This window comes from Vulpes vulpes, chromosome 8, assembly GCF_048418805.1.
Source record: "Vulpes vulpes isolate BD-2025 chromosome 8, VulVul3, whole genome shotgun sequence".
Taxonomy (NCBI): Eukaryota; Metazoa; Chordata; class Mammalia; order Carnivora; family Canidae; genus Vulpes; species Vulpes vulpes.
The window spans coordinates 96,648,189-96,671,882 of NC_132787.1; the positions used below are offsets into that span (position 1 = coordinate 96,648,189).

A 23,694-nucleotide genomic window follows, 5' to 3' on the forward strand; every position below is an offset into this window, starting at 1 on the left:
GAAAGCTGAAACCTTTCTCCACAGCTCTAAAGATTAGTCAGATCTCATCAGAAGTTTGGATAATTGATAATGAGGATTTTATTAATGAATCTATTGTACACTAGCTACTTTCTTGTTTCAAAAATCAGTTTACATTATTCATGGATTTCTAAAAGCATTATTTGGCAGTTCCAGTCAGTGTGTTTTCTGATCAGTTTGTTAGAACCATACTCTTCAGAATACTGCACTTTGAAAAGTTTTATGACAGTCAACTGTGGAATTTTATTTGTGTGTATGTGTTTTGTGGGGTTTTTGTTTTTTTGTGTGTGTGGTTTTTTGTTTTTGGTTTTCTGGGTTGTCTTTTTGGTTTTTGAAATTGAGTTTAGCTTTAGGTTTTTCTGGGTTAAACGTATCTTTCACAGTACCTTCTCGGTTCAACCCTCTTTCCACCACTTTAACAACCTCAACAAGAGAGAAAAATCTGTGTGCCTCTAATGTTTGTCTAGGATCAAAATTTTTCTCCCTAATATTCATAATTCATGAAGCAAACCTTAAGATTGCATAAATCCACTGAGTAATCATGTTTTAAAGAGAAAAATCCCAGCTCCTACAGTTTTCATTTACTCCAGCCACTCAGGGCAGCTGGCCATGAAATCGCAGCAGGAATATTTTAAAAGAAATGAAAAAAAGAAATGCAGATCTTGTATTATAGCCTGATGGTTTCTTAACTGTCACCAAAAGCATTTACCCAAGCCAGGAATTGAGGTCAGATCTGAAAGGGTAGTTGAGATGTCAGGGAGATATTTTTGCTCATGTGTCCATATTGGGCAGTCATTGAAGTTCACCCCACTACTTAGAATTTTGGGGGCATAGGCAGTTTTTAAAGTGTCCTTATTTTCAACAGAGAGGCTGTTAGTTTTCACTAGGATTTTGGGGGCATAGGCAATTTTTAAAGTGTCCTTATTTTCAACAGTTAGAGAGGCAGTTAGTTTTCCCTAAAGATTAAGCCTTAAGCAATTTTTGAAACCAAACAAAACTAGCTTTTTTTGTTGGAATAATGGAAATCGGCTAAGTGAGTTAATCATAGAAATGATGTAATACTAGTCTGAAGACTGGTTCATATATTAAAAAGTAAAATCTTTTTAAATGCTTTTTGATGAATGAGGGAAGATTATCAAATATGTTTTGTTGTGATGGTCTCCCTCTTTGTATTTTTAGAAAGTTTACACCTAACTACAGGCTAAAGGTAAGGTTATTTAAGTGCTTTACAAAACAATTTCTACTGAAATGGAAACAACAGATCTTTATTTTGGTTTGCAGTTTGCATCTAATGTTTGCTTTACGTGTTGTCATAAGATGTACAACTTTAAGATAGCACACCAGACATTTATGCTTTTTATATTAACCTATTAAAAATGATTTGGAAGGATTATGCTTTTAACTAGAATCACCTGGACTTTGGGGGCACCTGGGTGGCTCAGTTGAGCATCTTACTCTTGGTTTTGGCTCAGCTTATGATCTCAGGGTTGTGGGATTGAACTCTGAGTCAGACTGTGTTCTCAGCAGGGTATCTGCTGGATATTCTCTCCCTCTCCCCTGCTCACTGACTTATTCTCTCTCAAAAATAAATAAAATAAATCACATTGGCTTTTAAACTCCCTGAAACTTCGGTCTTTTTCCAGTAAAATGTTTGTGTCTTTTATATGGCAAACATATAGTTAATAATGACTAAAAAATATTATATGTAATTTATTCCCCATGTAACTTCAAGCGTATCCCAGATTTAAGAACATCATATGCCATTAAATGTTCTTTATGAGGTAAAGTGCAGTATAACTAAAAGGTTTAAGTGAATTGTGGAGACGTAAGGGTTTTAGAAAAACCTCAATCTAATTATTATTTATTCATTCTTGAGTAAAATATTTAGCTTCTCCAAGTCTGTTGTGTCACAAGTAAAATGGAGATAATTTCCTTGTCCCATAGGGTTCTTAAGAAGATAGTATATGTATTAGTTTTCTAGGACTGCTTTAGTGAACTACTACAACTAGGTGGCTTAAAACAAATTTATTGTCTCACACTTCTGAAATGTAGAAGTCATATCATGGTGATGTCAGGGCCATGTCTTTTTGAAGACCAAAGAGGCAGCAGTCCTTCCTTGCCTCTTCCTAGCTTCTGCTTCTGGTGGTTGCTGGCAATCCTTGGCATTCCTTGGCTTGTTAGATGCATCAATCTTATTTCTACCTACCTCAGTATGTGACATTCACCCTGTGTGTCTCTGTCCTAATTTTCCTCCTCTTAGGAGGACACCAATCATTGGATAGGAGCCCAACTTAATCCATTATGACTTCATTTTAACTTGGTTACATTTGCCAAGACTTTATTTCCAAATAAAATCAAATTCACAGGTGCCAGAAATTAAGAATTGAACATAGTTTTTTGAGAGACTCAGTTCAACCAGGTGTAGTCTGCCTTCTGGTTCCCCTAAATTCATGTTTGGCCCACATGCAGAATATATTCACCCAAAAGAGTCAGAACCCATTCTCCCATCAACCCAAAGTCTAAAAATCTCATCTAAATAACTCAGAAAATGGGCACATGGGTGGCTCAGTTGGTTAAGCACCTGCCTTTGGCTCAGTTCATGATCTGAGGGTCCTGGGATCAAGCCCTATGATGGGCTCCCTCCTTGGTAGGGAGTCTGTCTTCCTCCCTCTGCCCCTTCCTCACTTGTACTCTTTCAAAGAAATAAATAAAATCCTTAAAAAATAAATAACTCAGAAAAGTCCAGATCTCATCTTCTCTGTCAGACACTGAATGTGGATCAACCTGGGACAAAATTCTTCTCTGTAGACCTATGAAGCCTACAAAACAAGTTATCTGCTTCTAAAATACAGTAGTGGGACAGGCATAGGGAAGACATTCCTGTTGCCAAAGGGAGAGATTGGAAAGAATGAAGGGATTACCAGTCTCTGGCAAGTCTGAAAGTCAGCAGGACAAATCCTACTTTGACAAGACCTGAGAATAATAATCATTTGTGACTTAGATGCTCTGCTGCTGCCCCACCTTTCTAGCTCTGCATCTGTGGCTCTGCTCTCAAAGTCATTTTTTGAAAAGATTTTATTTATTCATTCATGAGAGAGAGAGAGAGGAAGAGAGGCATAGGTAGAGGGAGAAGCAGGCTTCCTGCCCCGTGGGAGCCTGATGGGGGACTCGATCCCAGGACCCTGGGATCATGCCCTGAGCCAAAGACAGATGCTCAACCGCTGAGCCACCCAGGTGTCCCAACTCAGAGTCATTTTTCATTTTGTTCCATCTCTGACCTTCTCAGGCCAGGCTGACAGTGTTTCTGTCCATAGGAAATTCTCAAAAATATTGTTGGTCTCCCATAATGTCAAGGGACTATCCAGCCATGCCCATTGGCTCTGTGTCCTTAGCATTCTATCTGGATAAACCAAGATTTTTCCAGATCATCAAGTGCTGATTTTCTTTTGTTTAGCAATTCCTTCTTGAAATTATCTTTTTCTCTTATTTTATCATAAGCAATTAGGAGAAACCAGACCATACCTTTAACACATTGCTTGGAAATCTTAGCTAAATATCCATATCAGTTCTCTTTTCTGCCCAGTATAACACACTTCAGTCTAGTTTTCCCATTTTCAATAACCTGTTTCTCATTTTCTCTTAACTTTCACTTAAAGCATCTTTAGCATTCATATTTCTACCAGCATTCATGACAAACATATACTCTCTAAGACGGTAGCAGTTTGGGTAAGTGTTCTTCACATCTGAGCCCTTGTCAGAATTGCTTTTAATATATGTATTTCTGCCAAACCTTTCTTCAGAGTAGTTAAGCCTTTTTGTTAAGCACCTCCCAAATCCAAATTCACTTCATTATTAGGCTTTTTTTCCGGTAGCACTTTAGTCTGAGTACCAAAATCTGTGTTAGTTTGGTGGGGACGTTATGTCAGATTACCCGAGCTGAATGACTTAAAATGGCAGACTTTAGGGGAGGCAGAATTTCAACACAGTATAGCATTTTCTGCAAAGTTCATGTTCTGAATGTCCAAAAAAGAGTGCTCAATAAATGGTTCTTGCCTTTTGTGGGTTTTTTGTGTGTGTGTGGTTTTTTTTTATTTTTATTTTTTAAGATTTTATTTATTTATTCATGAGAGACACACAGAGGCAGAGACTTAGGCAGAGGGAGAAGCAGGCTCCATGCAGGGAGCCCGACGTGGGACTCGATCCTGGGTCTCCAGGATCACGCCCTAGGATGCAGATGGCGCTAAACCGCTGCGCCACCAGGGCTGCCCTGGTTCTTGCCTTTTGCATGGATCCTCATGGACCATCAGGATCTAGCACATAGTATCAGTTATCAATATTAAGTCGTTAAATGGACTTTCTAAAGTAGGTAAAAGGAACTGATGATGTTGAACACAAACTTTATTTAAATGAGATGCCAGAAAAATAAATAAATAAATAAATGAGATGCCAGAACTCAGGTCAAAGGTCTGATCAATGTTGTCCTTTGACAAATCATAGCTTTTGAAGTTAGGAAAGTGTAACTGATGTCTCAAAGTGATTCATGTACATATTGAGAAGCACTAATTTGAAGTCCTTTTTCCTACCAAAGTCCAACAGTATGCAGATAAATCAGTAAGTCAGATTACCCATGTTTGTTACTGTCTACTCTAGATGTTCCATATACTTTTTAAAAAGTGATCAGAGAAAAAATACTGAACTAAAAATACTAAGTTGACCTGTTTATGGTATAGAAGTAACTAAAATTAATGTCATAAAATAAACTGTCCCCATTTTCGACATTTTTCAGCCACCCCTTATCATTGATTCTTTACCTGCTCCAACTAATTGATTATCTTTGGTTATCCCCTTACCATTTCTTAAGCTTTTTAGAGCCTTATCTTCTGAAACAGGCTCTGTCTCGTAGCTTATATATAGTTGTACCCTTTTCAGGGCCCAAAATTACTAGGATTACCCATTTTTATTTGAAATTAGTAGTTGACAGCCTGCTATACAATGAACCCTTGAATTATCTTGAATTTTAATTCATTAGCCTCCAGACTCTTCTATCAGAATATAATCTTCAGATTTTTTTTAAATAAAAAGTATCCACTGGGGGGAAAAAAAAAAAAAAGTATCCACTGATTGTAATTCAGTATGTTTTGAGTGAGGCTCAGAAATCTGTATTTTTAAAAGAATACACAGGTCTGCTAAGTTGAGCTGCTATTACAAGTCCTCTGGGGGTAGAAGATAATGAAAAGACTAGTCAGATTTATTTATTTTGCGGTTTATGTTACACTTTTTTCTTCGCCCATGATTTTCTCCGTATTTTATAATTTTTAGCTTTTGATTAATAGTGGGAAGGATTCTTTTTTTTTTTTTTTAAGATTTTATTTATTCATAGAGACACAGAGAGAGAGAGGCAGAGGCAGAGACACAGAGGGAGAAGCAGGCTCCATGCAGGGAGCCTGACATGGGACTTGATCCAGGGTCTCCAGGACCACACCCTGGGCTGCAGGCAGCGCCAAACCGCTGCGCCACGGGGGCTGCCCAGTAGGAAGGATTCTAAAATGGCAGACTTCTCAAGGAAATTAATGAAAACTTATCAAATCATGTTCTTCTAGGATAATTGTAAGATGTTTGCCTTCACTCAGTTGTTAACGAATAAACTTGAAAACTCCTTCTGTAAATAGCATGTAAGGGGCAGCACACTGTTGTGTTTTAAGCTGTAGCCAAGGGTCCTGGCTTATTAGCTACATATCACATTTGAGCCCTAATGACTTCATCTGTGAAATTATCGTACAAATCTCCATGTCCAGTAACATCTAAGTAGTGATTAAGGAGTGGTAAATGATAAGGGGAGGTGTCAGTGATGATTACTGAAGGACTATTATCCCTTTCATACACTTGGTACAGAAACACATCTGCTTGTAGACTACCATTAGCAATGAAATGAATATAGATAGCCTGTTTGTATGTTTTTAATTTTGGAATAATTTCAGACTTTGGGGAAGTTGTAACACTAATATAAATGCATTTCAGCATTCCCTTTACCCACATTTTCCAAATGTTATTTTTTCCTTATGAGCTTTATCATTCTTTTTCTCTCTTCTCTCCTCTGCATATTCCTTTCCTCTCACATCTAGTTTTTTTTTTTTCCTTGATATTCTGGAAAAGAAGCTGCAGACATTGTCCATAAATATATCAATATGTTTTCTGAAAATAAAGACATTCTTTTATGTAATCACAATTATCAAAGTCAGGATATTAACAATGATTTAGTACCACAATCAAATCACCCAACTTCACTGAAACTTTTCCAGAAGGGGTAGGGAGAGAGTGAGGACTGGGAGGGAGATTGATTAGGGGCCTCACACATGACACTCGTTTGTCATGGTTCTTTAATCTTGTACTATTTCTCAGTCTTTTATGACTTTAACATTTTAAAATATAGGCCAGTTTTGTAAAATGTCCCTCAATTCCAGAATAGGTTTTAGATGGCTTGCTTTCATTGTTTAGTAACCACATTTAAAAATGTGTAATATATTATGAATTGGGTTTTAAATACTTAATTTGTAAAGAAAGAAAGGCATCCTGCCCTGAGTGAAATTTTTTCCATTTTGTAAATGCAAATACTAATTAGACTTCCAGAACTGAAATTCTGAGGTTTTTAAAACTCAAGGCAGTTTAAGTTAGGGAGTTAAGTTGGTGTTAGGGAGCTGATAGAATATAATCAAAGAATAGACTTGGGAGACATTTCTGTTGAATATTAGAAGTACCAAACAAAATTGGCATAGTCATACTTGGGGATAAATATGTATTTTGAATTTGGTGTTAAAAATCTTCAGTTCATTAAGGGTAACAAGGTGTAGGATTGGGCCTTATGTTTGAGGTAATGATAAGTAATGGTGCAAAGATAACAAGAGAAGGAGAAGTAAACAATTAAACTAGGATTCTACTAGGAAATTTGTGTGTGAAGTAGGTTCAGAATAATGACTTGAAAATTAGACTGAAGAATTTAGAGGATGTACTTTAGCAGGATGCTTTACTGTAAAGTGACATCATCAAAGTAGCCTTTGAATGGAACATTATAACTGTTCTTTGTAAAAACACATAGGAATAATAAGCAGAGCACCCCTACCCTATGAAAAGATTAAAGAATTGTTAAAGGTTCTAATGGGCTAGTGAACAGTTTATGGCACTATATATATTCATGGAACTGTATAAATAGAAATAATAGATGCTAGAGGGTTAAGAGTATTGGGGAAATCAAGACAGTATTAAAACACTGAATTTTTTCAGTTTTTAGATTACACACTTTTAAGAAAGAGTTCAGAACTGGACCTTGGGCAGTTAATGTTACACAAGATTGTCATGAATATTAGTGTGTACTCATGGTCTGTCAGACATTGTTTTAGGTATCAGGTATCTAGTATATAGGTGAAGGTAATTTTATGGCACTTAACATTGGAAAGAAGACCGGAAAGTCATATATGAATTATGTGTAATCTGGATGGTGGGAAATTTAACAAAGAAATGCTAGGGCAGTGGGGACTAAAAGTAAAAGAGGAATGTTCTAACTCAATTCACTCTCCAGGATTATAACTGTCTTACTGCTCTTTGTCCCTATAACTCTTTTTGCCTTTATAAATGCCTCTGTATAACTTTGCAACTTCGCACTGACAGTGTGTCCTTGGCATCATCTCTGCCTTGTGGTTTGGATTGTATATATATATATGTAGCATTACTTTACATAGAGATGGTATACAAAGGCAATAAAGCTGATGGTAGATTCTGTTTATCTGAGTTACTAAATCTGTGCTTTATGGTTTTCAACACATTTTTCTTTTTTAAAAGGACACTGTCAAGTACTTTTAAATGGTTATTTGTGATAACAATTTCCTGCTTGTATTTTTTGTTTCTATTGATTGCCCTTTAATTTTCTTGTTTGGAATGGAATAGAAGTTAAAGAGAGGCTTTTTATTTTGTCTCAAATGATCAAGATTAAAGTTCCAGGAAAAATAAATGTTTATTTCTGTTTCTTTATTAGTAAAATAATGTTTTATGGAGAGTATTCCTTTAAATTTTTAAAAGATTTTTAAATAAGATGTAATTTCGATTTATTACTTAGTTTTGTGGGATTTTTTTTTAACTTCAGAAATTAATCAGTATGTTATAACTTCTTTAAGAAACGGTTTTTTGGGGCTCCTGTCTCAGTCCATAGAGCATGCAACTCTTGATCTCAGGGTTGTGAGTGCAAGCACCACCTTGTACATACAATCTACTTTAAAAAAAAAAAGATTTTTCTTTGCATAGAGGTATATACGACTTTAATGCATTTTTTAAACATAGCCCAAAAAAGGATCAATTTAGCCCATGTTCCATTAACACTGCAAGTCAATTTCAGCCCAATTCTATTTCGGTGGCTTAAAATCTGAGTTAGCCAGCTATTTGTAACCTTGTTAATAAACTGGAAATTTTGTTGGTGGTTTCAGTATTCTGGTATTGATACTAGTATGTACGAAATTACTTGCTATAATTATGTTTTATACTAAGCTTCCAAGAACAAATAAAAGTTTTGTGTATGGCGTTAAATGTTAATAATTACGATTTCAAACTAAACTGCCAAGAACAAATACAGGTTTATTTTTCTCCTGTTTTCCAGTCTTTCCCCCCCCCCCCCCCCGAATCCTATAGCTGCACACATTAAGTAAACGTGTGAGATTTCTCCTCCAATTTTAATTTCCTATTATAACATATAGGAGTTAGTGGTTAGTGAAATGAATATTTTTTGATTGAAATTTTAGTTTTAAATAACTCTTATTTGAGGAATGGCCTTGTCAAAAATACTTACTGACCACAGCTGCTTTGTTGTAGGAGGCCTGACAAATGGTAGTGGTCGATATATCTCTGCAGCACCTGGAGCAGAAGCAAAATACCGAAGTGCTTCAAGCACTTCCAGTCTGTTCAGCTCCAGCAGCCAGCTCTTTCCTCCTTCTCGGCTTCGGTATAATAGGTCTGATATTATGCCTTCTGGCCGAAGTAGATTATTGGAAGATTTCAGGAACAACCGTTTTCCAAACCTTCAACTTAGAGACCTGATTGGACACATAGTTGAGTTTTCTCAAGACCAGCATGGTTCTAGGTAGGTGATTATGGTTTATGATTACTCTGCACTGTTGCACTGTATTTTTGCTTTGAAAATTGCTGCCTTTTAAGAGGCTACATTTTTCTTCACTAGGATCAATCTTTATAAAAGTTAGAAGTTTTTAAAAAATACATACCTAATATGGATTAGTAATTTTGGATAAGTGATAAAAATGCAGGTTCTTAAATTATTTTTGGTTTCTGTAATGAAAATAGAGGAATGCCTTTTATTGAATAATATTTATTCAATATTTATTCAAAACATTGACTCACTTTTGATTAAAATAAAATAATGCTCTAATTTACATTTGTCGACTTAAGTGTCCCCAATGTATAGACTTTATTAAAACAAAGTTAAAGTTAAATGGTTTTGTGTTCCTTTATAAATTAGTATTTGATGTGATGCGGCTTAAGTTGAAACATTTCACTTTTGTTTTAGAAAAAATTGGCAATTTTATACATTAAACATAATATATGTACATGTGAGTTGGTGTTCTCAAGATAGAGCACAAAAAGGAAAAAGTTGAATTGTAACACATTTATTAAATTTGTATGGCTTTTTCTTTTTATAGTTTTATTGTATCTCCCTGTGGTTGAACATTCTTCTTTTTTTTAAATATTTTATTTTTTATGAGAGAGAGAGAGAGAGAGGCAGGCAGAGATACAGGCAGAGGGAAAAGCAGGACCTGGGCTGAAGGCGGTGCTAAACCGCTGAGCCACCCAGGCTGCCCTGAGCATTCCTTAAGAGTAGCAAAACAACCTTGTATCACTCACAATGGCTAAGAATTTATTTGTAAGGGTTTCTTTTATTTTCTAAACTTAGATAGTAATATTATAAGAAAGTATGTGAATAGGCAATAAAATCTAATTTTTCTTCCTTGATTTATAATGCAACCAGAAATAACTATTAAACCTCCCTATGTCCAGACATTTTGCCTAACTGGTAGTTATTTTAAATTAAGATGTTATAAAGGAAAAAAGTAATTTAAGGTGTTATAAAGAACAGCTTCCTAACTTTGGTCTTTTTTTTTTCCTTTAAATTGGCGGTTCACAGTAGTAAATGTGTTAGTACTATTTTTGGAAATAATTTTATGTGTATATATGTGGGGATGTGTAATACTCAAGTCAGATTTTACAGAAGCTTGTTTTCAATGTGCTGTCATGGCATGTAAAATTTTTTCTACCTAGATTCATACAACAAAAACTAGAGAGAGCTACTCCAGCTGAGCGACAGATGGTATTTAATGAAATTCTACAAGCAGCATATCAATTAATGACAGATGTGTTTGGAAACTATGTTATACAGAAATTTTTTGAGGTAAGCACGTATACATGTTTGTATATCCATCTATATGCTTAATGCTTAGAAAAGTTCAGAAAGTTGGGTAAGAGTCCTTTTCATATAAAAAGTATACTAGCTTGGGAGAAAATATTTGCAAATTTACATAGCTGATTTTATATCCAGAATATATAAAGAACTCTTAAAACTCAACAACAGAAAGACAACTCAATTAAAAAATGAATAGGAGGTGTCCCTGGCTGGCTCAGTTGAAGTGTGCCATTCTTAATCTCAAAGTTGTGGGTCCGAACCCCACATTGGGTGCAGAGATTACTTAAAAAGAATTTTTTAAAAGGAAAATGAACAGAGGACTTGAGTAGACATTTCTCCCTAGAAGATATACAAATAGCCAATAAGCACATGAAAAGTTCAACACTTATATATACCTAAAATAATTGAAAATAGGAACTCAAACACCAGTGTTTGTTTCAGCATTATTCATAGTAGCCAAAAGATAGAAACAGCCCAGATGTCCAATAGATGAATGGATAAAATCTGATACATGCATATGATAGAATATTATTCAGCTCTAAGAAGGAATGGATGAAGCTAAGTGAAATAAGCCAGTTGTAAAAGGACAAACAGAGTTTCACTTACATGAAATACCTACACTAGGCAAATTGATAGGGACATAAAATAGATTGGGGCTTACTAGGTGCTGGGGGAAGTAGGGAGTTACTGCTTAATGCATACAGTATGTTTGAGGCAACAGAAGATTTAGAAACAGTTTGTAGTGATGATTGCACAACATTGTGAATATAATTAAAACCACTCATTCTCAGGGATCCCTGGGTGGCTCAGCGGTTTAGTGCCTGCCTTCAGCCCAGGATGTGATCCTGGAGTCCCAGGATCAAGTTCCATATCAGGCTGCCTGCATGGAGTCTGCTTCTCCTTCTGCCTATGTCTCTGCCTCTCTCTCTCTCTCTCTCTCTCTCTCTCTCTGTGTCTCATGAATAAATAAAAAAATAGTATTAATAAATGTTGGTTATTTAAGTATATATATTTAAGTGCTGATCCTCACACTTAAAATGGTGAAAATGACATTTTATACTATATATTTTATCACAAAAATAGTTTTAAAATATATGGGCCTACTTTAAATAAGAAGTTTAATATTAATCTGATTAATATTTGAAAATATAAAGCAGGGCAGCCCTGGTGGCACAGCGATTTAGCACCGCCTGCAGCCCGGGGCGTGATCCTGGAGACCCGGGATCGAGTCCCACATCAGGCTCCCTGCATGGGGCCTGCTTCTCCCTCTGCCTGTGTCTCTGCCTCCCTCTCTCTCGCTCTGTGTCTCTCATGAATAAATAAAAAATAAAATCTTTAAATTAAAAAATATATATATAAAGCATTGGGAGTATGTTGTAGGTGAAGAAATTAATAATAGTATAGTCCTTTTGGATTTGTTAGATGTCATGTATTTTGTGATTTAGTTAATTCTCAGCTTATAACTAAGTATCTGTGTTTTAGTTTGACTTAAGATTCCTGCAGTTACCTCAGAATATAGTTGAGAATTATCTGAATGTATGGCTCAGAAGTTAAAAATGAGGAGAATGTTGTTTGTTTAAAATGAAGAGTAAAGATGTTTACTTTAAAAGAATAACAGATGTTTAATGTATTATAACAAGGAGACTTTAGATAGTGAAACGTAACGCGTGCGCGCGTACACACACACACACACACACACACACACAAAGCAATACAGTTCTTTCATACAGCTCTGGATCTATCTTAATTAGCTTTTACCTAAATCCTCCTTCCTGTGTGATTACCAAATGTGATATTTTAAAAGTAGAATGAATAGGCTGTAAACAGTGGGCTATTCAGGTTTAAAAAGATAATATTGTGATTATTTTTATTAATACTAATTTCTTTTTTATCAGTTTGGGAGTTTGGATCAAAAATTAGCCCTTGCTACTCGTATTCGTGGTCATGTTCTGCCTTTAGCCTTGCAGATGTATGGCTGCCGTGTTATTCAGAAAGCATTAGAGTCTATTTCGTCTGACCAGCAGGTAATTGTAAGTTAAGACAAAATTTTTGTATTTTATTCAGTTTTTAAATTATTACTTTATTATCTTATATCTTGGACTGAAACGTTAAATATTTCTAAAATTAAAAATACTTTAAGAAATCTGTCCAAAACGGTACATTATTATACAGTAGATCTTTGATCTGTCCTCTTCATTTCTTCAACATTTTTTCATCTTTAAATGAAGATAGCTAAGTACCTGTTATGTTGTATGCAGTGCTAGATGATGGGTATTTTTGCTACACTTGCTTATTTGATTTTCTGTAGTATCAGGAATACCTTTTAATTTTTCCAAAGTGTATCTGGATTGTACTTAAACATTTCTATCATAAGAATAAAAATAGGCACACCTGGGTGGCTGAGCGGTTTAGCACCTGCTTTGGCCCAGGGCGTGATCCCGGAGTCCTGGGATCGAGTCCCACATCGGGCTCTCTGTATGGAGCCTGCTTCTCCCTCTGCCTGTGTCTCTGCCTCTCTCTCTCTCTGTGTCTCTCATGAATGAATAAATAAAATCTTTAAAAAAAATAAAAATAAATTTTCTTTGAGTAGAGTGCCCTTTAAGTGTTCCTTTAACTCAGTTCACATAAAAATGTGGAATGCTTAAAAAAAAAAAAATGTGGAATGCTTCATGAACTTGTGTGTCCTCTGTGTGCAGGGGCCATGCTAATCTTCTTTGTACCATTCCAATTTTAGTATACTGCCGAAGCAAGCACAAGAATAAAAATACTAAAATGTTGCATTCCTATATGCCAGTTAAAAAAGAATATATATACATTTATATATATTTATATATCTTAAAAGTTTCACTCAATAGGAAAAGCAACCTAAGAATTCTCCTAATAAGATTCAGTTTTTTAAGATAAAGAGGAAAGAGAACATATATAAATTAAAGGAATTAAAAAAAAAAGGGAATATATCATATTCTTGAATGGGAAAGTCTATTTAAATTGTTTTAAGTTAAAAAAGGGATTAATGCAATTCCAATCATATGCTCATGTGAATTTTCTTATAACTGATCAGAATAATTTTTAAAATTATTTGAAATAGACAAGAATATTAAGATGAGGATAAATGCTGATCTGCTAGGTTTTTAAAATATGAAGCATCACTAGTGTGGTTCTTGTAGGAGATTAAGCAGACTTTCGAAATTACATTCATAACCCCAAATAGATACTATTTTATATCTAACTAGCTTATGTATTACAATGAAACTTAGTGTTAAGAAAATAATTAGCTCTTGAAAGGCATTGGTAATTAGTAAATTGTAAAGATTATCTTTGACTTTCTACCCACATACATTATTATATAATAAAGTAAATTCTAGAATTAAAAACTAATAACATATATGGATATGTGTATATATATGTTTATGTATTAATCACAGCATTAAAACTTTGTGAGAAAATAGCATTACTTCTCTGGAGGAAATCCTGAATTTTAGAATAGTTGAAGATACATCACAATGTAGAAAAGGTCGACAAATTTTGATTATCGTAGATGCTTAAAGAACTGCTCTACTGTAAGTCTCAAGCCAGTCAGTATAGATATTTTAACATATTTTTAAAGAATGAGATCTTGCCTTTTTAAGAACATGGATGGGCCTAGAGTGGTTTATACTAAGTGAAGTAAGTCAGGAGAAGGACAAATATCTTTGATTTCACTTACATATGGAATCTGATAAGTAGAACAAACAACAAAATTTTAAATGCAGAGAACAAATTTTCGTTGCCAGAGGACCGATGGGTGGCAGGTTGGGGAGGTAATAGGTGGAAGGGATTAAGAGGTATAAACTTTCAGTTATAAAATTTAAGAAGTCACAAAAATGTAAAGTACAGCATTAGGGAAGATAGTAATGTTATAATAACATTTTGTGATGACTTTACATATCTTGGTGAACAGTGTGTAGTGTAATTCTTGGATTGCTATGTTGCACACCTGAAATTAATATAACATTGTATGTCTGTCAGTTATACTTCAATAATAAATAAATAATAAAGATATCCTAAATATCTTTAAAATTTGAAAATATAAATCACTGGGAATAAGCCTTACATGAACCTGTTAATGAATAATGGTATTCTTTGGATTTTTTAGAATATTTTTTCTTGTTACTTAGTTTATAGCTAAACATCTGTCTTATATCTTGGCTTAACAGTATTCTTCTACTTATGTCAGTATGTGGTTCAGAGTTTTTTGGGGTGAGAGATACTTTAAATGTGACACCTTTATACTATGTGTACTCCCATTTCTTCACAAAACTATTTCCTGTTGTACTAATAAGGCACACAGATTATCGTATGGCAAACTATATTACCTGAGAATTAGATGTTTCTTTAATAAATGCTTAAAAAATTTTTTTTAAAAATTAAGATCACTAGCTAAAAGAAAATGCAGTTAATAAACCTTAGTGTAATAAATAAGCTTAACCTTATTAGTAAGCAAAGAAACAAATGAAACGGGTTATTTTTGCTAGTTAAATAAACAAAAATCTAAAATTTCCCAAGAATTCATCCCTGAAGGGACACCTGGGTGGCTCAGTTGGTTAAGTGTCTGACTCTTGAATTCACTCAGGTCATGATCTCAGGGTTGTAAGAACAAGCCCCACATGGATCCCTCTCCTTCTACCCCACCTCCTACTTGAACACGTTCTAAATAAATAATCTTTTTTTTTTTTTTTAGGTAACAAATCTTTCAAGAAATTTTTGAAAGTTTATTTTGAGGGAAGGGGTGTGCTAAGTAGAGAAAAAGTGTAGAATTCTGACTTAATTGTATATATTGTTAGCTGAGAAAGATGAGTAGAAGGTATAAACAGTGAAGAGAGTTGTTTATGGCAAATTTAGCATCACTAGGTTATTTTCAGCAAGTGTCCTTTACATTATAGTTCTGCAAAATGTTTTTATAATTCTATTAGTAGCTTCTGTCGGCAGGGCGGAGGGTAGGCTTTAAACTTTGATATTTAAAAAACTGTAAACAAATTTTTTAGTGTAGTTTTACTCTATTTTTAATCCTGTATGATGAGGTAATTTTTAAAATCTCATCTTCTCTTTGCAGAGTGAAATGGTAAAAGAGCTAGATGGTCATGTACTCAAATGTGTGAAAGATCAAAATGGAAACCACGTTGTTCAAAAATGTATTGAATGTGTTCAGCCACAGTCACTACAGTTCATCATTGATGCATTCAAAGGACAAGTAAGGACTGATTTTTGGCTTTTAATTAGTTAGCAGGGCATTTTTCTAGAATTTGAGTGTTAACATTTTTCATAAGTCACAAGATTAGAATACCCAGTACTGTCATACAAAAATAGGAGACAGTGAATGTGCAGTGATTTCTGCCTCTTTCATAGAATGCATCAATAGCTTCATTTGTTTTGAAGCTGAAAAATTAGAAATATCAGTTTAATTATATTACTTTAGGACCACAACTCTTATAAACCCAATAGTGTTTCCCAGATTTTCGAGGAGAAAGAGAGGAAGACTTAAGACCATATAACAAAACAAAATAAATATCGATTAGTAACTAATACATAGTGATTAATTAACAGCTGCTTATTACATTGTGCACTGCCCTCACCCTGCAGTGTGTTTGTTTTCATTATTACATGCCTTCCATCTTGGCTTGGTACCTTTTGATCACAATATCTCTTAGCTCCTGGGGCACTTGGGTGGCTCTGTAGGTTAAGTGTCCAATTCTTAGTTTTCAGCTTAGGTCATGATCTCACAGTTGTGGGATGGAGCCCTGCTTGGGGCTGTGCTCAGTGTGAAGTCTGCTTCAGATTCTCTCTCCCTCTCGCTTTCCTTCTCCTTCACTCTCTCTCTTTCTTGAATAAATAATAAAATCTTTAAAAAAAACCTGTCAACTCCCAAACTGAGCACCCCACTTTTCAATCTTTACTAGCAGGGTGGTAGTTAATGCTAAAGATGACTCCACACCTTTCTATATTAAATTAATTCAGCATGTCTTCAAAAAACCTGACTGCCTCATAGAACTTTCCAAAAATATCGGATAATGGAAATGTATTTCTTCCAATTTTTTAAGGTGTTTGTACTTTCAACTCATCCTTATGGCTGCAGAGTGATCCAGCGCATCCTAGAACATTGCACTGCAGAACAGACCTTACCTATCTTAGAAGAACTCCACCAACACACAGAGCAGTTGGTACAGGTATAAACTCCCTAATAGTTTTGATGTTTATGTATTTTTGAAAATGGTTCATAATATTGGGAAATATAATTTATTGTTAAATTTAGGGAAATATAATTTATTCCTCAATTAACACACTGTAGAAACACAGAGATAAGAAGCCTGGTATATTCTCCTGACTATATAATGTTGAACTTTAAGAAAGGTAATTAAGATCTTTTTAAAGAATAATCATTATTCTTAAGGAATGACTTAAGGAAAGTAATTTTAAAATATCTGTACTTAGGATCAGTATGGCAATTACGTTATTCAGCATGTACTGGAACATGGTCGACCTGAAGACAAAAGCAAAATTGTTTCTGAAATCAGAGGAAAAGTCTTAGCCCTGAGTCAACACAAATTTGCCAGGTATTGCATTACTTTCTAATTCCAGGGGTCAGTCTTTTAACTCTTAGGCTTTTATTAGTAAACAAAGAAATGCATGCAGACTATAGCATTAGAACATAATCTTTCTTTTAGTAGAGGGGAAAAGCACATACAGAATGTTGCTTTTATTCTTACATGACAAATTGGTTTGCCCGTATATATTCCTTTTTTTTTTTTTTTTTTTTTTTTAATATATATATTCCATTTTTGAAGTCTGTATTCAGGAAATGATTTGTCTCCCAAGTCTATAAATGCAAATTTAATTAGTGCATGTTAATGAAAATCTGAAACCTTACTAATGACTTTGTTTTCTTGTTTTTGAATTACAATTTTAATTATTAAACTTGTGGGTATCCAGTATGGGTTCCTCTATGATACTAATTTTTGTTTAAAAAGTAAAGGGTAAGAGAATACTGTTTTGTCTCTTCTGTCTTCAATATGTTGAGCAGATTCCTTCAAAACCAAGGATATTTTGCTATAAAGGAAAAAGTAACAAAATATGGGGCGCCCAAGTGGTGCAGTTGGTTAACCATCTGACTCTTGGTTTTATTTCTATTTTATTTATTTTATTTTATTTTATTTTATTTTATATTTTATTATTTTATTTTTTGACTCTTGGTTTTAGATGAGGCTGTTATTTATTTCATGGTTGAGATGGAGCCTCGTTTTCAGCCTGAGGTCCGATTGGATTTCTCTCTCGCTCACTGTCTAATAAGTTTTTAAAGAAAAAAAGTAACAAAATAACTTTTGGGGGGCACCTGATGGGTACAGTCTGTTAAATGTCTGCCTTTGGCTCAGGTCATGATCTTGGGGTCCTGGGATTGAGCCCCACATTGGGCTCCCTGCTTTGTAGGGAGTCCCCTCTCCCTCTGCCCCCCCCCCCCCCCCGAATAAATAAACTTTTTTTTAAAATAACTTTTTGTGTATATACTTAATTTTTAGCAATGTAGTAGAAAAGTGTGTTACTCATGCCTCCCGTGCTGAGAGAGCTTTACTGATTGATGAAGTTTGCTGCCAGAATGATGGTCCTCACAGTGCCTTATACACCATGATGAAGGACCAGTATGCCAATTACGTGGTTCAGAAGATGATTGATATGGCTGAACCTGCTCAGAGAAAGATAATCATGCATAAGGTAATACAGTTCATAGCGCTTAAAATAGATGATTCAATTTGTGTGACTTTCAGGCTACAGTTTTAGCTTTCTAGGTTTTAATTTCCTCTTCTATTATAACTGGAGAAAAAAAATCTAAAATCAATGAGTAACCTTTGACAAATGTAGATATGGTGTACCCTCTCATTAAGTTCCTAAAGTAATTTCAGAATCACATTCATTTCTCATCTACTTGCCTTCCTTTTAGTATTGCTCATTCCCATCTTATTTAGATATATTTGGTTTGCCATAATACATGGGTTGAACATCAATTTTAAAATGTAATTAGGTTTTCTCACTAACCTCATACATCTCCCTAAAAAGAATTTTTTTGATTTGATTAGGGTTTTTAAAAACAGCTAAGCTGTTTTCTCTGTACCTTCTCCCAAAGAATCTAATGATTCTTTAAAAATGCATTAATTTCCATAGGAAAACTTAAAAAAGAACACTGGAAGAAAAACTAAATACCTAATGTTTTTCTAAGTTTATTCATTTAAGAAACAGGGGACAAATAAATAACTTCTTTGGACCTCTTATTATATAGAGAGAAATATAACGTCACAAATTCTTCTACCTTTCTTAAAGTGTAATATTTCTGCTTAAAAATACACACTTAAAAAAGATTGTCAGTTTTATTTTTAACAAATACATTATTTAACCAATATCATATTTATGACATTTGGATTGTTTCTGGTTTTTTAAGTGTCATAAGCAATGCTACATACGAATGTCTGCATAATTAACTGTTTTTGTAGGATAAATTCCTAGATGTGGAACTGCTGGTGTGAAGTAAACATTTTACATGTGGATAGATACTGCCAGGTTGCTCTAAAAAAAATCTGCACACGTTTGCACATCTGTCTACCAATATATAAGAAGAGTCCTTTTTTGCCAGTCTGGGGCACCTGGGTAGCCCAGTCAAGTTAAGCATCTGCCCTCAGCTCAGGTCATGATCCCAGGGTTCTGGGATCGAGAAAACACATCAGGCTCCTTGCTCAGCGGAGAGTCTGCTTCTCCCTCTCCCTCCCCTGACTCATGCTTGCATACATTCTCTCTCTCTCTCTCTCTCTTTTGTAAAATCTTTAAAAATCTGTCAATCTGAGTGCAAAGAGTAATGATAGGATTCTTTTCATTTGCATTTTAAAAACTATTAGATTTTGAACAACTTGTATGTATTAGTCATCACATATCTGATTGCTCATTCGTATCTTTTGCTCCATTTTCTGTTGAATTTTTGTCCCAACAGATTCAAGCTAGAAAATTCTGCCTTCATCAACTTTTTAAGAACTTAATAGTTCACGTAATTTCCTGCTGTGTTTGGAGCCCCTCTACTATTTGCATTTATAATAGTTTAGTAGAAGTAGTGGTTTGTTTATTCATTGAACAATTTTGGGAGTAGACGTTTGGAGAGATTGAGTAGAATGAATTACTTTTGCAAACAACTTTCTTTAAAGGATTTGAATATTAAAATCAATTATTCTTCTGAATCACCCAGATTTAGGAGTGCTTTTTTAAGAAACCAGAAATCAAAATAACTCAGATTTACTAAGCAGATTATTTCTTTTTCAGATTCGTCCTCATATCACTACTTTGCGCAAATACACATATGGGAAGCATATACTGGCCAAGTTGGAAAAATATTATTTGAAAAATAGCCCAGATCTGGGGCCTATTGGAGGACCACCAAATGGAATGCTGTAAAGGGAAAAGAGAAAGAAGATAATGTAACCATGTGAAAAGAATGTTTCTTTTGTGAATTATCAAAACACAACTCAACTATGAATCTTCAAATTTTTTTTTAAAAGCAGAACTATTTATTGACTTTATTCATCCATTTGTAAATTTTTTAAGGTTCTTGTGTATATTTGGGGGGTGGGGGTGGTGAATTATAAATTATATTCAGCCCTGAATGGAGACCTATCAGATTGGATTGCTGGCAAAGCACAGAATGCCTGTATATGATGTAACTATCAAAAAAAGCTGTCACATATTTTGTAAATTTTTACCTTGTAAAGTCACAAAAAAAATAGTTTTTAAAGGAAAAAGTACAGTATTCTTTTAATAAACTGGCTTGCAGTCTGGTAGGTCTACGGACCCCATAGCACAACAGGTTTATAGAGATGTATATAGAAATATAGTCCTTATTTTTTTTTTGTCCTTTGTGTGAAGCCTTTTTATAACTGATTAACAATCAACTGCATAAATATTATTAATATTTTAAAAAGAAAGTTAAGTTGTATTTTGGTAATTCACAAACCATCATGCAAATAAAAACTCGGCAAATAAGACAAGAATTAAATGATTTGAGATGAAAAGAACTTATATTATTTACAGCGGATGTGGTTTTAATACAAATACTGCCCTAAAACGTCTCTGGCAATGTACAGAAGTATTGTATATACTTACATATGTAATTGTTATAAGAGGTAGAAAAAACAAAAATCATGGTGACACTTCCATTCAATTAAATGCACTCATTGAAAAGTTAAGTCCCATTTTAACTTTTCAGTTTGGTTTGCAATCTGAGAAAGAGTGGAAATTTGTATATTGTTTTGCTTATAGAATTACAAGGACATGTTGAGGAAGTGTTGAGCTTTATTTTGCTTTTTCATAGTAGATTTTGGAAGAGTAGGAACCAGTTAGAGGTGAAAGGGGCCACTGAAAAGTGAATTTGATAGCTCAACATTTAAGCATGACTACATATTCAGATAGCTTTTTTTGCTTCCTATAAATATATGCATTGTGTGTGTAGTAATAGATGTAAGTTTACACTTTGAAAGCAAATCTTGTTTCAATGTTTATTATAAAAGCCTTGCTAATTTAGTAGTGATGCTTTCCTTGGTTGTACAGGTGTACATTTGTAAACCTTCATGCTGTAAATGGAATTTGTTTTATCTCCTTGGGAAACATTTGCATTTTAGTGTACATTTATGTCCCTGCCCTCTTTGACCTGGCATATAGTGTTGTATAATGTAAATTTATTTCTCCAAATCGAGAGTGATTTTTTAAAAATTTTTTATCTTTATATGGTTTCAGAAGTATGAACCGGCTTTCTTTTTATTATTGTGGGAAACATTTTCTTTTATAACATAGTTGTTGACTCTGTTAATATGGACATACTAGGATTTGGATCACTTTCAAGAAGTCAGGGTATTGTGCATAATAGAAAGTATTGGACTGAGAAATTTGGTTACCATGGAGGCCAATGCTTTTTCCATCTTATTAAATGTGATGTGACTTTTTTCTTTGTACAGAAGAGTACTGTATTTTTGAATAGCCTATTCCCAAGTAAGAGCAAATCTGTATGATAACATTTTTTCCTCTGGACATAAGACATAACAGTAACATGATGTACATTTACAAGCGGCCTTATGTACATTTCCCAACAATCTTTTTAAGGCAAAATTGTGACCATATGTGTATAATTAAAATCGTTTTTAATCCTTTGCCTATGAAAATATTTTGGAAAAAAACTTGCTTTGTATATTCAGTTTCTGAAAGATAAAGAAAGTGCTTTGTATTTTGTTGAAGTCAGTATTTTGTATAAAACCATTTATGTTGACCCACTTCTGTTTAGTGCTGAAAACTAATGAACCATGCTCTCTCCTTCAATTGAACATGTAAGGGATTTTTTTTATTAGAAGTCTGCAGAAGAAAAGCATTCTTCTGAGCACAATATGGAATATAAAGGTTTTATCACTTAGCTATTCATATCATGAGCCTAAAAATAATGGCATAAAGTTTGGGGTGCCAGGCATACTTTTCCGTGTTTGACGTTGAGTTATTCTAGATTTCTCACCCAACATTCCATGTTGAGTCCATTAGATCCAACCACTTGTCACTGTCCCCTCTCATAGTCTTAATGGCTCATCAGCATGTCCCAGTCCCATTGGCAGTGCTTCCCTCCTCCCCACCCCACCACCACCATACAAAGCTGCTCTCTTCCACCCCATCCTCCTTTGTTTTGCCTGAGTGTCCTGGCCCCCATGTCGAATTTCTGTTCCCATTATCAGCTCATGGTCGTGAGCTGATCATGATCCAAGTTGTTCTTGTTGGAGGTTGATAAGTGACTTTCCTGGATTTGCACAGTTGAATTCCTGGTTTTCCTTTTTCCTACCCTCTGTTGACACAGGCAGTTATCTCTGCAAATTTAGAAAGTCCTAGGGGATAGCTGGGAAATGGAACCTTTTTCAGGTTTTGATTTTCCCATGTATCCTAATGTAGACAACCCAATCTTCCCAGTACTTTGGGGCCTATTCTAGGAGAATATTATGTAGAAATTTTATCGTCTGCCATTTTGGTGCCCACCTGATTCCACCATTGTTTAATAAGTTGGCATGGAGTTTTGCTAAAATCTGAGCATCACATTTCAGAATAAAGAAACTTTAATTGGGCAGAACCACTTAGACTTTACTCTTGGGTGTCTCCTTTTGATATGGATTGTTCCTGGACCAGTTTGTCTAAGTCCTGGCTCTTCTTGGTTCATATGAAATAATGTTATCTTCACTTTGTATATTATGTATAAATTAGAAAATGAAAAATGTGTGAATAACATTGTATGAAATAAACCTGGTCTTGTGTTTTTCTCTAGATATAAAATACCCTTCTGTACCTCGACTATAATTCACATTGCCCATTCAAGTTTACTCTGACATAAGGAAAAGCAAATATTTTTATCACATGGATTCTAATCTGGGGCTACTGATTACTCTGATGGTATTCCTATCTTCTGATTGGTATTTAGGATTTCTGTCTAATTACATAGAGTGATTACACAGTTCATAAAATGAAACTTTTAGCTGTTTCCTTGATAAAATGATACTTCTACAAGGTTGTTTTGAGGATTAAATTAAATCACTTACCTTTACCTATAGGTGTTTGTTTCCTTTCCACATGGACTTTCAGAGACAGTGTTGTCTAAAGAATACAGTTTGGGCTCAAGCGTGGATTTGAAGTTTATATCCGGATTCACAAACCTTGTGAACTTGGGTGTGTTAACTTATCTAAGCCTCAATGTCGCCACCTGTATTATGGATGAGTAGTATTTAGGTCACTGATTTTAAGGATCGAGAATATCTTTTAAAAAATACATAGAACCCAGTTCTTAACTGATGCTAATATTGTTTTCCATTTTCCTCTCCATTGTATAGCTGTTCTTTTTGTTTTAAGCCATACAGATAATTTGATAGAATCCAAAGCAGAGATCTATGTAAAACTGTAAGAAATATTTTTATCAGACACATTGTTTATGCCAGTTTTATCTTGTTTTGGTTCAGAGCTGAAAGCAACCCTTGGAATCATTGACTCTCACATCATAATGGTGAAATTAAAAGACCCTGAGAGGGCAGCCCCGGTGGCGCAGCGGTTTAGCGCCACCTGGAGACCCAGGATCGAGTCCCACATCGGGCTCCCTGCATGGAGCCTGCTTCTCCCTCTGCCTGTGTCTCTGCCTCTCCCTTCGC

At 34.6% G+C, this 23,694-nt stretch overlaps 1 protein-coding gene and 1 pseudogene across 50 annotated transcripts in view; one reads left to right on the plus strand and one right to left on the minus strand.

Moving 5' to 3' along the window:
* PUM2 (pumilio RNA binding family member 2) overlaps positions 1–22,800 on the plus strand; it is a 94,891-nt gene extending 72,091 nt beyond the window's left edge. For 27 of the 50 annotated variants that reach the window (XM_072767628.1, XM_072767616.1, XM_072767653.1 and 24 more), the window contains 8 exons: positions 8,872–9,139; positions 10,330–10,459; positions 12,367–12,495; positions 15,564–15,701; positions 16,549–16,674; positions 16,940–17,061; positions 18,022–18,214; positions 19,802–22,800. In XM_072767628.1, coding sequence (XP_072623729.1) covers positions 8,872–9,139; positions 10,330–10,459; positions 12,367–12,495; positions 15,564–15,701; positions 16,549–16,674; positions 16,940–17,061; positions 18,022–18,214; positions 19,802–19,933 — 1,238 coding nt within the window. In that variant the 3' untranslated portion in view covers positions 19,934–22,800. Of the gene's footprint in view, positions 1–8,871; positions 9,140–10,325; positions 10,460–12,366; positions 12,502–15,563; positions 15,702–16,548; positions 16,675–16,939; positions 17,062–18,021; positions 18,215–19,801 lie in introns of all 50 variants that reach the window. The other 23 variants (XM_072767615.1, XM_072767623.1, XM_072767647.1 and 20 more) reach the window with 3 other exon arrangements.
* Positions 13,123–13,220, minus strand: LOC112932147 (U6 spliceosomal RNA; annotated as a pseudogene).
* Positions 22,801–23,694: the final 894 nt, after the last annotated feature.